Genomic DNA, 16888 nt, shown 5'->3' with positions numbered 1-16888 from the left:
CTTTTCTGAGAGGGGATGGCAGTAAGCTCATAGGGTTTGGAATCCCCATGTTGTCTGTGGTCTCAGTTTTCATGTCTATAAAATGAAGACACTTACCTATTTGGGCTGTTGTGAAGATCAAATAAAATACATGCCAGCATTTATTTAGCACATTATTAAACTATTAAGAAGTTTAGGGAGATTCAAAGTGCTTTAGCTGCCATGCAAAGACTGTGCAGGCCACCAAATACTTGTTACCATGTTCCAGGCAGTAAAGTCAAAAGGTTGGGGTAGAAACACACCAGCTACATGTCTAGGGTTTAAATCATGTAACCCTTGAAGCTTTTTTTTTTTTTTTTTTAACTATATAAAGGTGATATCGCTACCTGAGTGTCACACATAGATCTCATCAGGCAGGTGTAGTGGAAAACTCTTGGGACAAGGCCTAATGCATGTTATGCTCAATAATGAGTTAAGTTACTGTAACTCTCACTGGTAAAGTCACATACCAGTTTCTAGGTCGTGCCACAATGAACACAAAGAGAGGCATAGCATCGAGAGTGATCTCCAGTAGAAACACCTGCCTTGTACCCACTAAATGCCAGACACCATGCTGAGCCCTTCTCTGCATTCTCCTGAACCCTTGCCATGGCACGACAACACAGACCCCATCTTGTCCATTTACTGAGGGGATTAGTAGCTTGCCCAAGCGACCACATCAAGACTGACACCAGAGTCCGTGCTTGGGAACTTCCTTGATGACAATCTAACTTTCCCCTTAAGCGCAATGAAAAAGAAAACTATTGATGTGCCCAGGGTCCCCTGCAGAGCCTGAACCCCACCTTCAGCCTGTTTGATGCTGGCTTCTATGACCCTGGGTGGAAGGTTTACAGGGGGACTATCAGTCAGTGGTCTACTTCATCCCTGTTTCTTGAATGAGCCAGGCTTGGAAATGTTCAACGGATTTGGGAGATACAATAGAGGGTTGAGACACCTCTGTCATCTATTCCTTAATACCTGTGGACCCCCACTGCTAACTCTGATTGAGCTTTTGATCTATGAAAGCAGACAAGGATGGTGTATGCACAAAAGTCCCCTATATTTGGAAGCAAGGTATATTTGAAGACTTTTTCTACTTCTACGTATTCCTGAACCTCCACAGTTTAGGTCCATGGTATGGCAGAAACATGAACATATAATTCCCAATTTTTCCGAAGAGTCAGGCTGGATACTTGATGAAACTGAGGAGCTCGAACTCAGTGATCAAGATTAGCAGGTTGTATTCTAAGTTCTTGGACCTAAGTTATTACAGCAAAAGCACATATGCTTCTTGCAAGTTTCCCTGCTGCTAAAATCAAGGATTCCAGCTTCTGTTTGGGTTCAAAAGAATAAACTGCTTCACTAGGTAAGAATTCTAGGAAATTCCTCTAGTTACACTACATGACAAAGAACACTCCACCAGAATCTTGTGCTTTGGGGGTGAGGATAGTTTAAAGGTATACTTTAGTTCTCCTATTTCTCAGTATTAAACTAAAGAGTTAGTTCTTTAAATGTCCTGTAGTTTTGCTATTTAAAGCCTGTCTTCTCATTTTTTTCCTTCTCTTTTCTTTCTTTTTTTTGAGAAGGGCTATCTGACTTCCAAAGATACAAGGAACAGAAGTGCCAAAGTTGAAGCTTCTCTCTCTTTTTTGCCTTGTGTTCGTCAAGAATAGAACACCCTAGGCTTGAAGATGATGCCATGGCTCTAATTTAGCTATAAGAATGTCTTCAGGGAGCTGGTTGAACAACTGGGATTCTTTCTTGCCAAATAGATAGCTTATAAAGGTCACTTGAGAATTTGGACTCAGGGACTTGGCTGGATTTCTTTACCAGATGCCACATATTTGTTTACTCATCTCTTATCAAACTTGGTAGCAATTCCTAAAGTCTCTGGAGGACCCATGTTCAGTGACTTTGTGTGACACATTTAACTCCAAACACTCTCTTTTAGTGTGACATAAGCCTCCTATTTTACCTCTTAACTAAGTATCATCTTCTCTAGTAAACTCTACAGATATAGCAAATTTACACCAGTATGTTTCATCTAGGATTCTTACAGTTCTTATTTGGATACTAAAGCCCAAGGTTTTATTTAGGTCCTCATCAACTATTAGTACAAGCTGAATTGACTAGCTATGTTAACTAGTTTTATTTCAGTGGAAATATCTAGTTACTTCATATTTTTCAACTCTTAAGGTGGCTTTCTGTCCTTGGCTACTTACTGAGGGTAGGGCAAGGTAAAAGAAGGAAATACTTTACACTCTTTGAAGGTTGGAGAGTGGGACCTAGAACTTAAAAGAACATAGTAGGAACTGGAATCTAAGAGAAGATGATAGAGAATAATGCTGGATTTTATTCTTGAAAACTATGGCTTTGGGCCTTGATGTTAATTAATACTATACAGTCCTTGTAATGGGAGAACACGCTGCTATCTTCAGGCTTCCTAGGTAGGAATTTTGTATTGCTCCAATTAAAAAAAGAAATAGGTGGGTTTTATATCATAGCAGGGTCAAAGTCCCAGTCAACCAAATGGCCTTCAGGGTTGAGATACGATGAACGCTAACCTACTTATCACGCGGGCACTCCAGATACCCTGTGTCAGCAGACCACATCCTGTTTAGGGTAATGACTTTCTGAAGAGGGAGCAACAGATGTACCACACAGAGTCCTTCCTTCACAGCTATAGCCTCTTCCTTCTATATGCCAGACTTGTATACATCCCCCACCCCCAACACACTCACAAAAGCCCACGCCTGTTGTTTCACTTTCATCCATTTGACCAAAATCACAACAGGGTATCTATGAAACAATATGGCAGAAACAACTTCATCTAAGATCGTTGGTCTCCACCTGAGCCACAAGCAACTTGTCAACTGCCTTACTTACATTCCACGTGCAAGTAGCGTAGGAGTCATCCACCCATCCATTTAGCTACTCAGTACATCTCTTCATCCTCTAGCTCCTGCATTGCTCAGTGTGTCCCAAGAGGAATCACATCTACAGCAGACTCTCCACCTCCCTTTGGAATTACAGCATCTTCCCAGGGCTCCAAACCTCACGTCTTCCCTTGTTTGCTCACATCCTGAGACTTTAGAAAAAGGCAGTAATCTGATGGAAAACTTATTTAAAGCCCTGTGCTTCTATTTGTTCTGCCCAAATTCCTTATCTGTTCTTCGTACTAAAAATTTCAGACATTGTCCACAGAAGGATCTTCTGCCAGCCAGACTGCAAAATGAGAAGATAGGTTCTCCATGAAGTCCCACTGGAACAGTGGTTTTCAAACTGTAGTTGACATCAGAATCACCTGAAGGGCTTGTGAAAACACATTCCTGGACCCCACCCCCCAAGTTTCTCACTCAGCAGATCTGGGAAGGGGCCTTTTTAACAGGTTCACAGGGGATGGAGAGGTTAACCCTACTGAGAACCACTGCCTTAGAGCGTTCAAGAATGGCACTACCTGTTACCTCTCTACCTCTCTTCATGGTAGATGGTGTAGACTTATAAAAGATGGACACGCTTTGCTCAAGGACAAGCTCAAGGACAAGAAGGCACTTGTCCTGGAGCTACATATAATGACAGAACATGGAAAACAGAGACTTAAGTATGAAGAAGCAGAATTGCTAGAAATCTTAGCATAGGTTTCTAGATCAGGAAACAAATTAGTCAGAAAAGGAACTTGCCTCTAAACAAGAGGAATTCTAGGTACAGGCTAAGCTAGCTTCTTTGACAAAATAAATATTTCGGGAGTGAATATTAAGTGGTACCTTGTTCTTTCAGTACTTGGTTGTAAGAGAAACGAGCCAATTTACAGGCCTGGTTACACAACATCAAGATCTGTATCATCTAGCTCGTATATTTAGTTAGAATGCTTGATACTACTCAGGCCGCTGATAGAAGTTTATCCTAGAGGAATAGGCACAAACCATGGTTAATCTGCTTGGTTTAATTGTTTTAGCACTTGAAAAAAAATGTACAGTAGTTTGAACACTCAGTCTTTGCAAACCTCCACTGAGGTCAAAGATTTCATTCATACGTACAAAATTAGTTTACAAATTTTTTGGCAATTTCATCTTAGTAACCCGTTTTATCCTATTGCCATTGTCCCAACCATTGAAAAAGTTTACAATAATTTACATAGAAATATTTTCAAAGTGCTTAAGAATAGTGATTGTTCTCTGGGATATTTACAGATGGCCTATACAATGTATGTACAGATGGTATACACTATAGCACAAGTGAGGGTCCTTGCTGGAATATGGCTTTCTAGGGAAAGTGCATATTTGGCCAGATGTGGCAATACTGTCTAGAAACTCAGGGGTTAGATATTTGGTAACCACATCCAAAGCTGAAGTAGAATGTGGACAGGAATATTTACAAAAGTAATATAAAAACGGTCAAGTATATAAGCTTGATCCACGTAAAGATATCTTGATGTTCTTCCAGACTGGAGGAAGAAAGACTTCAGATTCTGGCTCGGTTACCATTTCGAGGTGGAGGGTTAATGGTTTTAGACCTCAAAGGTCAAGACTCGTCTCTGAAGTCAGGCTAGGTCATCGTCTGTGCTGACAACCGATATCTGTGGAAGAGAAAAAGTACAGGATGAGCGTGGTGATCACTCAGTGGTGGTACTCACTCCAGTCTCTCAAATGGACATTGCTTTTGAGTGTGTCATCCAGAGACCAAAGGGACATGGAAGGAAAGTCAGACCTAAAGCAGTACTGAGTTGTGTGACTGGTGCATTTTCACTTGAATTCAATGGTGTCTACTTGGGAGAGAGAGAAAATAGTGGAGCTGCTGCTGCCATTCCACTGAATGATCGTAAAGCCTGGAGAAAAATGGGGAAAAGACACATGCGGGCCATGAATGGACCACCGTTCTTTGTTTCGCCAGAGAGCTTGAGAGGGAGCGCTGAGCCCCCCCCCCCTTTTTTTTTTGTTCAGACTGTTCCCTAAGTGAAGGCCAAATACTCCAGTTGGGTTTCAACTGAAGAACAAGGGACTAGCTCCCCTGCTGAAAGGAAGCTAGCTGCAGTCGGCAGGATAGGCCACTTTCAAGCATTTGGTAATGATGGCTAAAGGAATCTTGCTCAATACGCTGACTTTAAGCCAACTTGCCTGTATAGGATATGTAAACTTTTAAGTGTCCAGGAGACAGATGACTTGACAATTCAAATAGGAGGCCCTTGCTTCATGCTACTATTCACATATAGTTTCTATAACCAAAAATATCTCCAGTAGTGTAGTGATGACCTTAGGTTGACTTACTTGTCATTCTTTCTGGGACAGATGCTTATCAACTGACTGGCATGTGTTCTGACAGGCTAGACTGTCTAATCTCCAGGCGTAGTAGATCTATTTGGTGGCTCTGTGATCCTAATGGCTCTTCCTAGCCCAAGCAGCCATAGCTTGAGTTAGTGGTCTCCTTTCCAGAAAGTCCTACTGCAAGCCAGGGTGTATCAAGACCCAAAGCTGACTTACTGCTGGGTACGTGTGTCCAACAGAAGCACTGTGTCTACCGATGTCTATTGACAGGTCCTCTTCAGTAGTCTTCAAGTACACAGGATTGTCAAAGTTCATGCTTTTCATGTTCTTGTGCTGCCAATTCCGCCACATCAAGTAGCCACCTCCTGCTGCCATTGCTAAGAGCACTGAGAAAAAGTGAGAAGGTGACTAAGCAGGGTCTAGTCTCAAAACATACAAAAAGAGGTCATGTTCAGGAACCCATGAGACTTGACGTTATTAAAAATTTCATGTTGTGGGAAGCTAGCATAACTAGATGTTAGACTATAAATTGGCCAGGAGCTTGAAACAAGTTCAGACCAGTGATCAAGTATTATTCTGTGGACTGGTGTTAAGCTCAGCACATCCATTTGGGCAAGTGGAGAGTTCTGGGCCCCAGCGCAGGCCAACTGAATGAAAATTTTAGAGTTTTCCGGAGAGCTTTTCAAGTGGTCCCCCAGGTGTGTTTGCTAAGTTTGGACTTCAGTGTTCCAGGACAAAGTGACCATTATAGCACACACAGGGACTTAGAATCCCCACACCCAGTAATTGCTCTACAGGTTCTTCCCCCTGGGTTTGAGGATTCTTACCTGTTGCTAATTTACCCTCTACGAGTCCTACAACTCCTCAAGAAAGCATTTAAGCATTTGTATGTCTCCTCTGTATGAAGCATTCTACACCTTTCCAAGGGGGAAGAAAATGGTGCCCTTTACCTAAAGGAATGTATTTAGCCAGACTAAAACCCCTGAGGTAGAGCGCAATCGGCACCTTTCATATAACAGTTGAGTGTGTATCACTGCCGCTCACAGTGCCAAGGATACCATCAAAGGGAAAGGTATGGACTCAACTCAATGTACCAGGCTGGCGAGGGAGCGAACATAATCAGGGTCACGAGTACCGTGATGGTGGGAGGGGTGTCTCTAGATGCATTCGAAATGCCCATTTGGTGGGCATCTAACAAGTTTATCCAGATGTGTGGGGAAGGTACTTACAGAGAGGAAGGATGGCCCAGGCAGCTGAGGTGCCTTTTGGGGGGACAGTGGCCTCTGATACTGCTGTGGTCACATTGATCCCTACAGAAGAATGAAAGGAATCCATTTAGACGGGTGTGAATTCAGACTGAGAAACGGACCCATCGGGCGGAGCACCTCATGCCCTGGCATCCATCACTGTGGGTCAGTACCTACTACACTGCACACCAGGCACAACTAGTCTAGAAAGATTGGAAAGTCACACGCTCGAATAGCTATTTCACTAAGAGTTGTCTAGTAGACACCTTCATAAGTCGGGTCAGGTGAAGAATTGCAGGCTTTCAGGCTTTGGAGCTGAAATGTAGGTTATCAGCGAGGGGAAGAACTAGTGGTTACAGGGTCTGCATGAATTATTGAAGCAATAAATAAAAAGAGTGTGGCTGTTAGTCGAGATTCACAGTGCACAGTACTGGGCCCAGTACCTCTAGGAACTAGTCCACTAGTTGGTGCAATTTCTGTTGTGTGGATACCTTTTGTCTCACTGTAAGTCACAGGAGTTGCAGAACCTGAATTATAAAGACCAAGAACCTGGTTAAGGCCAAGGTTCCAGAGCGGCTAGCTGTTTCATCCAGACAAACCCGTCGAAAGGTTGTTTTAACCCCACGGGAAATGGACAAGCCACAGCAGAGCTAAGTTGCGTGGCCAGAGCTGAAAGGAAGTCTTCACGCAAAACCAGAGACACACGAGACTTGGGCCAGAACAGTCAGCATTTGTGATCTGACAATTCAAAAAGATGCACATTCACATTTAGCCCTTTCAGTACCGTCCTGGAAGTTACCAGAAATGCTCTCGAGAACAGAGTATCAGACATACTAGTCTTACTGTCAGATTGCCTTGCAATTACTTTCTCAGTAAACCAAGCTAGTTCCTGCAGGGACTCCGTATTAAGCTGATAAAAACCTCACAATAGGAGCTCCTTGCTCACAACGTGAGAATTTAATTTGCCACTCAATCAAAAGCTAAGAACAGAAGACAAAAATCAAGGTGGGTGTAAGTGTGAGTTTAGGACGGTGTCACCCTCTGGGGCCATAAGGTTTCCTGTAACTGTGGCCTGCCTCTCTGGAGGAAAACATTAAGACTTTAATTATCTGCAAGTTGGCTAGCTCAATGCTGTCGCGGGATTAATTGGGACACATCAGGATAGTCCCGTTCACACTGTGGTCACCTATAGACTCACCCACTGCGGCAAGGAGTGAGAAGTCAGTTGTGAAGGCATGACAGGAGCAACCTGCCACGCACCGGTAGCAGATACACCCTCAGATCTCTTCCAAGAATCGGTTAAAGCAGAATTCTGAACATCCGGGCTAGTTTTACGGCTAGTGCCTTATTCTGCCACCTGTTGTTGGGTCCTGCTGGTGGTTAAAAAGTCAAAAGCCTTACTGTGGCACTCCCGGCCGTTCTCCTCCAGACTGTGCCCACTGGGACAGGAACAGGTGTATTTTGGAGAGTGATCATTAATTTGTGGCGCTGGCAGGCACAGGTATTCACAGCCTCCGTTCGGCATGTCTTCTTCACACCAGTTTTTACCTATTCAGAGATAAAGGTCCCTTAAAAGAGGTACTGTGGTGCCTGCTATTCCTAAAGCCCCATTCTAGATGCTGGAGACCTGAGGCTTTGTTCCCAGGGAGGTTACACTTGTCTCCTCTCTCCAACCTTCCAGTTCAATATGATGAAGAAGAAATACAAGGACAGGCAGTATGCTCTAAGGCTACCACAGATGCAAAGAAAGTTCTTGAAAGTGGCATACGGATTATGCCTGGAACAGACGGGTGGTGAGGAAGCAGGTGGGGGCAGGAGGCACCCACTACAGGCCCAAAGCTTAGAGTGAAGACTCGGGGGAAGGAGATGAGCATGTCCTCCTTGGTCTTCACTCTGCCTTACAGAACCCAGCGAGAGGGAGCTTGAAGGGTTTCATTTAGATAGAAAGAGTCAAATGTTTTGAGTAGGAGCTGGTGTGACCAGATAGATGTGTCTGAGGATGTACATAGAAGCTATGTCACGATGGGGAGGTAGGAAAAGTTGGTGGCATAAAAGCTACTTTGGAGGATAGTGCAAGAGTCTTAGTACAAGGGACTGAAGGCCGGGAGGTATGGAAAAGCCTGGAACAAAAGCCTGAATGCTGAGGGTGGGAAAGGAAGGGAAGAGCTGAAGTTCGGAAAGCTCTTTCACTAGGAGGTCGGAAATGAAAACAAAACAAAACAAAACAAAACACCATGTTTGACGTGTTTGAGGCAGGGGACTGGAGGGGAAAGTTCCATTTTAGAGCAAGTTGAGTTGTTAAAGAGCCACTGAAAACCAAGCAAGTCCTACACCATGCTGCTGTCCTTAGAGGGGCCTTCCAGATGGAGGGCGTGCTTGTCTCCGTTACCTGACGGCTGGACGAGTTCATGATAGACAATGATGTCTTGGGCATCGTTAAGGTTGTTGACCAGAGTGGCCAGCTCTGACCCGGTGAATTTATTGGCACCGTAGACTGCTTCATTTTCCCCATCTATCCAGTAGACACGATCCTAAAACAGAACCCTCAAATTAGCAGGAATGCCTAGGATGAAGACAGGTCCATATCTAAGGTCATCGTTCTTTTCTGGCAATTTAATGGCGCAAATTTACTCAACACTGGTCTGGGAGGTTAGACGTTGCACTGTTGGAGATGCAAGTTCAGGCTTCTTCAGGTGCTATAGGAAATGAGCATCGACTTTGTCCCATGCCTGACATGAAAATAGTCTCTCGGGTCATGCTCCTCTGCCCATCCCTCCTCGCCCCATTCCTGTTCTCTCCTTTCTCCCCTGAGGCACTCTGGCAAGTCAGAGGTCCACACTTAGAGGTGACACACACATCTCACCTCAAATATGGTCAGCGCGAGAGGATGAGCTAGGAACTCCAGAGACTTGAGGACAATCCTGCGATCTTGGCCGTTCAAGTCCACACTGGACAGCATGTGCAACTTGGAGTCAAGCCAGTAGAGACGACTCTTGATGAGGTCTGGGGAGGAAAAGAATTGTCGGCTCGTGAGACGCCATCACAGACAGCCCTGGCTTCCACTGAAAATATCCAGGGAATACGATATTCTATTCTCATGGCTTCTTCTCCAGCATGGGTTCCCAAAGGGGTGCCACAAGCCTTGCGAGGCGGCATGTGGGGTCTGTACCCACACTCACTCTGGGGGATTAAAGGAGGACCTAGGATTCTCAAAGGAGCTGACTTAAGGTATGCTATCCACATTATGGGAGTGTTAAGAGAGGCGAGCATGTTACTCTCCCCTGATGGGTGAGAGTTCCTAAGGCCCAAGATGCACTGAATTTATGTCCCATATTCGGCCCAAATGGACAGAAAAGCTATGAATGACAGAGCATCTAATATGTTAAGGCCCCACCATTGGATTTGCATTGCTCAGTTACTCTCGTCCAAAATTCCTGCTATCGAAGGAACCATGGGAGCTGTCTGCTGTAGTCCAGAATAAACTACGGAGGGAAGTGAAAGCTGTGGGGACCGTTGGATTGGTGGCCAAGGAAGGAAGGACAGACATACCGAGTGTAATTCCATTAGGCCATTGGATGTCCACTGTCACCAGGGCCCGCCTATCAAATCCATTCATTCCTGCTTTTTCTATTTTAGCTGGTTCTCCCCAGTCTGACCAGTACACAAAGCTGGGAAGAATTAAATGAGAAAGAAGCCTCAGTGGTTTAGAAGGGATAAACTTGTGGTTTGAGATACACATTTAAAGAATGACTAGAAAATGGAGACCAACAGTAACAGGTAACGGTCTAAATTACGTTCCGGGTAAACAAAAGTTAACACTAAGAATCTAGGCTTAGCTCATTATGAACTATATTAATCTATATAAGTGTGATAATTGTATTTCAACCCCAAATCACAGGTTATATATTTCCTTTACAAAAGGCCAGTTCTTTCAGAGGAGTGAAAGATGAATATACGTTAAGCTTTATCGGAGGGGCTTGGCTGACTGTTCTCGCGAGGATTCCCCGGGGGTCAGGTGTCATTACTAGAGGCTTAGTCAACTTCCTAAGATGCTTTTCTATATTATTTAGCACCGATTTAGGGCAACCTCCTGGTGAAATGTTGCTAGAGAGATCCATTTATTTCAACTGGACTTTCAGACAACTTGGGACATTTAGATGAAAGCTTTGAGGAAATATGGCTACCAAAATCCTCACAGCTCATGTTTGTACTTAGGTTTGGTCATCCGGAGCTAACCTGACAAAGCATTCAGAAAAACATTAAAAATAACTTGCATTGATGCTGGGTGGCCATAAGGGTTCAGATACAGCTTCTGTGTGTACATCAAGTCAAACATGTTTTCTTAAGGTCAGTCAGCGCTCACACTGCCAGGGAGGGCCTGGAAGAGAGCGGACTTACTCAACCGTGATACCACTGACCTCTTGAGCTGGATAATTCTTTGTTGTGGGGAGCTGTAAGTCTTGGGATTTCAGTACTGTTTCAGCCAGGAGGAAAGCTCCTGGCATATGCAGATAGCACCCAAAAGGCTAGAAAAAAAGAGACTACAAACCCAGATAGTGGGTCCACAGCTATGGAGGCAGGCTCCCGCAAGTCAGAGTTAAACAGGAACTTCCTCTTGGTTCCATCAAGGGTAGCTACTGAAATAGTCTTAGAAGCCACATCAGTCCAGTAGATGGTCTTGTACACCCAATCAACAGCAATGGCCGCAGGATTATAGACATTGTCGATCATTTTAACATGTCTACCAACCTTGTCATCAATTGAGGCACTGAAACAGAATAGGTCACAAGAAATTTAAGAGTTTGACACCATCAGAGCCTGGAGAATGGACTTTCTGTTTACAGAATGGTCAACCCCTTTGTTCAGAAGAAACTCGAGTAACACCAGAGCTCACCACTCAGATGCTTCTTACTGATAGTAATTAATAGTGTCCATTATTTAGCTGCTGGTATGTACTCGATAAGCAGGACTGACACATTTTTAAGTGAAGGTGTTGGCTGCAGGAGCCACCATCTGAGTTTCCAGAGTTCCCCTTAAGAAAACGCTGCCACTACCATTTCTATTGGTAGCCGCTGTGAAAAGTTGTCAATTAACTAGAAAGGGGTGACAAGAGGAGAAACTAAGATGCCCTTTGTGACAATCCTATAGCTGTTGCCACCTTTTACTTTGTACACAATTGTTAGTCTCCAGTGAGGAGCTGATAGTAACTTACTAGTTGAAGAATCAATCAGTGTCCAGATTTAAGAGTCCCAGCTAATTAGATGCTAGAGTAGCGCTAGAAACTCCTCCAAACCTTCCCAAAGACCAAGGACTTAGGCTGAGACACTAAGCAGGGAACTGAAGTTACCTGAAGATGGCCTTCTGGCTTAGATCAGCCCAGAACAGTTTCTGAGCAGCTATGTCCGCATCAAGAGCTACAGTGTTTCTTAGCTGTTCAACTAGCTGGATATATTCCTTCCTCTCCAAGCCAATCTTCCGGATGTCTCTTCGATTCGTGAAGATTAGACTTGGCTCTTTGCCTGCAAGATAGCAGTCAGGTTTATTTAGTTTCACCTTAAGAAGGCAAGGTCCTTCTAAGTCACCTCCTCCCAAAGGAGGAGCGCTTAAAAAGTAAAGGCACTGCCAAACAGCTGAGGAGTATGCTTGCTGCAGTCTGTGCCCCCGGGGAACTGTAAGCACTTCCCACTGTTCAAGAAGGCAGTCCTGGGTCACAACACTCAACAGCAGGGTGGCTGATCAGCCCTCAGAACAGTTTCTAAGCAGCTGTTGACTAAGTTACTTACTGGGATTGCATTCAAGTTTTGGAAGCAGGAAGTGACCACACCTGGTAGGTATTCACGGTATCCTATGCAAAAGAAACTGACCAAGGCAGGTGTCTAGGGAAACGCTCTTTTGTTTTAACCTGTGATACCGCACTGGGAGTTAAGTAGCACGGATCTCAAGAACAGACAGTCCCGGACTTAGGATGGTTTGACCTAGGATTTTTCACCTTTACGATGGTAAAAAAAAAAAAAGGCAGTTTGCGTCCAGTAGGGACCACGCTTTGAATTTAGAGTTGGGATCTTTTCCCAGGTCAGTGATATGTGCTACCATCCTCTCTTGTGATGTTCTCTCATGATGCTGGGTGGTAGCAGCGAGTCGCAGCTCCTGGTCAGCCCCGTGATCACGAGGATGTGAACAGCCGAAGCGCTGACACCCATCTATACCCATACGACTGTTGTGCTTTACACTTTCAGTACGGTACTCGATACGTTGCATGAAACATTCAATACTTCACGGGCTCTTGTTAGATGATGTTGCCCAACTATAAGCTGACGTTAAGAGTTCTGAGCATATTGAAGGCAGGCTTGGCTAAGCCACGATATTTGGTAGGTTGGGTATATTAAGTGCATTTTTGACTTGGGGTATTTTCAACTTACAACGGGTTTATTAGATTGTGACCCCATCATAAGTCGAGGAAGAGCTGTACTACTTTAATTCCATAATTTAGTTGACTCTTGGGGTCCCTGGCTGTACCCTTGGTAAGCACTTACTCCTAAAGGTACCAGAGCAACACCAGTCCAAGTCCATTTACCTACTGCCTTGCACACGCCAGTGGCAAGATCCATCTGATAGCCCCGACTACATTCACACTTGTAACCGCCTTTTAAGTTGATACAAATTTGGCTGCAGATTCCCGGATTTTGGCATTCATCAATATCTAGGAGGGAAATTAGGATTAGTCTTTTGTGCCTAGATGACTTAAAGCAAGATACTGTCCTTTCCCATCTCTCCCCCCAGGCACAGGGGCTGAGGCTCCCTCCTGGACTCACCTCCACAGATTTTCTTATCTATCAGTTCAAACCCAGCCGCGCAGTCACATTCGTAGCCTATAACGAGGTCTTTGCAGATGTGAGAACAGCCACCATTATTAACCAAGCATTCGTTTACATCTGAAAGAAGAAGGGACCAGGGTTACCCCACACCTTATTTTCCAAATCGATATTTGCCCCGATTAACATTTAAGCTCTGGGCTTTTTGCAATAACTTATCTAGTTAGTCTGGTCAAACCCATGACCTTCCTAAGGTCTAATAATCTGTCTTCAGGATACGCATCTCGGAGGGTTTGGGGGAAGAGTAAACCCAATCTCCCTGGCAGGTTACCAGCTGGCTAAGTAGTACTGAGTCAAGTGTCTCTATTGCTGATCGGTTATCCTTAAGGAGGTAAAGCTATGAACTAGTTTGTCACTGCTCCAACTTCTAAGGCTTAAAAAATGCCACTCTGAGGCCCAGCAACTGAACTGGGTTCCTTAAAAGCAGTGTGAGCAGGCACTGCGCGGGGTGCACACTGCATTAGTTAGGGGCGACGTCATGACCCTTCCCGACTCTGGGCTCAGGCAACCCCTCCACTTACGACACTCCTTCAGGGGCTCGTCACTCCAGTCCCTGCAGTCCAGCTCCTGGTTACATACTTTACCGATATCTATGCACTCCCCACTTCTGCACTTGAACTTGCCAGGGCCCACGCACTGATTGACTGCAAAGAGAAACACAAAGGCGGAGAAGAGCCCGTTGGTGGGGCTGCTCCAGGCAGTCCTCTGACTCACCCCCAGGAGGAGCCCCTCACCGTTTTTGCAGTTGACTTCATCGGAGCCGTCCACACAGTCCCGGATACCGTTGCACTGCCTGCTGCCGTGGATGCAGCCCCCGTCCTCACACTCAAACTGGTCAGGGCGGCAGGTTCGCGAAGCTGCGGGGGGCGGGGGGGGAGGGGCCGGCGAGAACAGGCGAGGGTCAGCCAAGCCGTCCAGGCGGACGCGCGGGGCGGACGCAGAGCTCGCCGGACCGCTAAGAAGGCTACTTACGACAGTTGACCTCGTCGCTACCGTCTTTGCAGTCGGGGTCCCCGTCGCAGCGCCACTTCTTGTGGATGCACTCGCCGGAGCCGCACTGGGTCTCGCTGGCCGGGCACTTGGTGTGCATCGCCGGCTGGCGGCCGCACTGCTCCAGGGACTCGTCCGACTGGTCGGAGCAGTCGGCATCGTCGTCGCACACCCAGCTGAGGGGGATGCAGGACGAGGTGCTGCACTGGAACTCGTGCGCGCCGCACGTGGGGGGCGCGCAGTCCAGCTCGTCGCTGCCGTCGCTGCAGTCGTCCTGGCCGTTGCAGACGAAATTCCTGGAGATGCAGCGGCCGCTGGAGCAGGTGAACTCGTCGGGGCTGCACGTGATGTTGCCTGCGGGGCGGGGTAGGGGGGGGAGAGCAGGCCTCGCTGAGCGCATGCGGGACTCGTCGTGCCTTCCAGGCTCGCATCCCACAGTGCAACGTGCGGGATCTCGGATCGCGGACCCTAGCTCTCCAAGCTTCACTTAAAAAGCTATCGTGGAATTCTATCCAGATCCAAGTTCCTGGAGTACTAGCAAGCAGTCTCGATATGGACAAGACACAGGGACACTTGAATAAGAATCGAAAGAAAGGACCAAGAGAATGGCTGAAGGCTTAGAAATTCATCCGAGCCTTGAACCACAACAGATTCCTAAAGGGACGGCAATCAAGAACTTAAACCTGACCGGGGGATTTCATTTTGAATGGCCAAGACTGAGCTCTCTCTACATAGACAGCCAGCCATCTCTCAAATCAGTTCAGATCATCAGCTGAGACTACCATGTATCAGGTATACCGATTAACATAGACTCATAATAAGCATTACGACTCTATGAACAAAAAACCAGCCGTTACTTAGGCTACCATACATGGTTCCTTCTCTGTTGGTCCTTCAAATGAGGATCAGGAATAACAGGCCTGGAGTATTTTCAAGTGTTAGAAAGTCACTGGAGGGCTAGAATCGATCTCAGTCCTAGCCGCCCGGTATGCTAATGATGATAAACCAGGCAGGCTAGCCAGTTTGTACTTGGACTCAAATTCCTGCCAAATGAATCAAGGTCACAGTTTGGTGGTAATTAGGGTAGAGACCACGACTCTCTTGGGAAGCAAAGTCTAGATTTAGGAGGGAAACACTTGGCAGCCCTGGGGCTTACCAATACATAAAGCTCAATTCTAAGATTGAACACCGAAACTCATTGGACTAGGTGCAGTGGTATTGACCTCAGAAGTCGACTTCTCCATGCAAGACTGGCGTTTGGACTGCAAGCACGCTCAGCTCACTAGTACTCTGCTGCCTCAGGAGGCCCGTGCCTGTCAGCCTTGGGAGCTGTCGCTCTCGGGGCCCTATAAAAGGGCGGTAGCTTGAAAGAGTGCTCACAGCAATGTTTGTTCAACCCAGATATTTCCCAGGGCCTCGCCTGGAAAGCGCAGCACTTTATTACACACTTTCCAGGATCAGAGACATGAAAGCATAGGAAACAGAGCTCGTTTTTACAGGCAGGAACTGTGAGAAGAGACAAAAGTACCATCGGCTGGGTATGGTTTTCTTTGGGTCTCTGATGGCAAGATGATAATAGGTAACGCTTCTGTGCCAGGTTAACCTTTGGAAAGCCTCAAAGAGAATCTAGTTCGGAGGCTAACTCAAGTTGCTCGTATGCTACTTAAGTCATTTATTCCAAAAAGCAGACCCACTTGAGACCTAGGAACGAGCTTGCTGGCCCTAGTGCCCTGCTGGTTGTACTGAGCCCAGGGGAGGAAGGCCCGTGCACCCCTGTCCTAACGGACACAGACGCCCACACCGTCATGGCCTCACTGAGCTACTTCTGGATGGCAGTGCCCTGAGTGACTTACCTTCTCCCTTCTATCTGCCTAGGACAAACACCGAAGCGAGCAGTGGTCAGTCACCACGGGGACTTCTGTCAGAGTTTTAGGGCAGTAATGAAGGCCAAGTAGCTGAGCAGAGAGCGAAGTCACTGAAACGCCAGTCAATGGAACCGCATCTTCACGCTCCTGGAAGCTTCTCCCCCTGCCCACCCTTCTTTGAGCAAAAGGGTCTTGGGGATAAAGCCACTCAACACTGATCTTCTTACCACAGTGTTCTTCATCTTCGCCACTGTCACAATCATTTTCACCATCGCACCTCCAGGACACTGGGATACACTGAGTGGAACGGGCGCCACAGCTGATTTCATTTATACGGCATGTTCTCATATCTGTTGACGATACAGAGTCTCAAAAGAGCCTCCCCCACGCCTCCGAGCCAAGCTGCTGCCCCTGAGCTGCCTGCGTGTGTGCTCACCTGTCACCTGGTGGCCTGGCGAAGGGGTGAAATTCGACTTACTAGTTGAAGCCTGAGGAGATGGTTCGCCAGCTCCACGGCTGAGAAGCCATGTGAGCCGGTGCCGCCCGGCAGGGCACCGAGAGCCTTGACCGTGCTACTCCTTCAAGGTTCCGTGGCGTGCTCAGCTCTGGCTTCTGTTTTACTTGGCGCAGGTAGG

At 46.4% G+C, this 16888-nt stretch overlaps 1 protein-coding gene across 6 annotated transcripts in view; it reads right to left on the bottom strand.

Moving 5' to 3' along the window:
• Positions 1-3941: 3941 nt before the first annotated feature.
• VLDLR (very low density lipoprotein receptor) overlaps positions 3942-16888 on the bottom strand; it is a 29844-nt gene continuing 16897 nt past the window's right edge. For 2 of the 6 annotated variants that reach the window (XM_025891707.2, XM_073878128.1), the window contains 16 exons: positions 16481-16603; positions 14371-14742; positions 14133-14255; positions 13920-14042; positions 13339-13458; positions 13101-13226; positions 11874-12045; positions 11076-11294; positions 10076-10194; positions 9390-9529; positions 8916-9057; positions 7928-8074; positions 6970-7053; positions 6509-6589; positions 5496-5665; positions 3942-4594 (listed from right to left, as the gene is read on the bottom strand). In XM_025891707.2, coding sequence (XP_025747492.1) covers positions 4559-4594; positions 5496-5665; positions 6509-6589; positions 6970-7053; positions 7928-8074; positions 8916-9057; positions 9390-9529; positions 10076-10194; positions 11076-11294; positions 11874-12045; positions 13101-13226; positions 13339-13458; positions 13920-14042; positions 14133-14255; positions 14371-14742; positions 16481-16603 — 2297 coding nt within the window. In that variant the 3' untranslated portion in view covers positions 3942-4558. The remainder of the gene's footprint in view (positions 4595-5495; positions 5666-6508; positions 6590-6969; positions 7054-7927; positions 8075-8915; positions 9058-9389; positions 9530-10075; positions 10195-11075; positions 11295-11873; positions 12046-13100; positions 13227-13338; positions 13459-13919; positions 14043-14132; positions 14256-14370; positions 14743-16480; positions 16604-16888) is intronic. The other 4 variants (XM_073878126.1, XM_073878127.1, XM_073878129.1 and 1 more) reach the window with 4 other exon arrangements.

The sequence above is a fragment of the Callorhinus ursinus genome, unplaced genomic scaffold, assembly GCF_003265705.2.
Source record: "Callorhinus ursinus isolate GAN/ISIS: 27379988/994484 unplaced genomic scaffold, GSC_fseal_2.0 scaffold28, whole genome shotgun sequence".
Classification (NCBI taxonomy): Eukaryota; Metazoa; Chordata; class Mammalia; order Carnivora; family Otariidae; genus Callorhinus; species Callorhinus ursinus.
The sequence above is the reverse complement of the archived record's forward strand: the minus strand, read 5'-3'. Positions and strand labels throughout refer to the sequence as shown.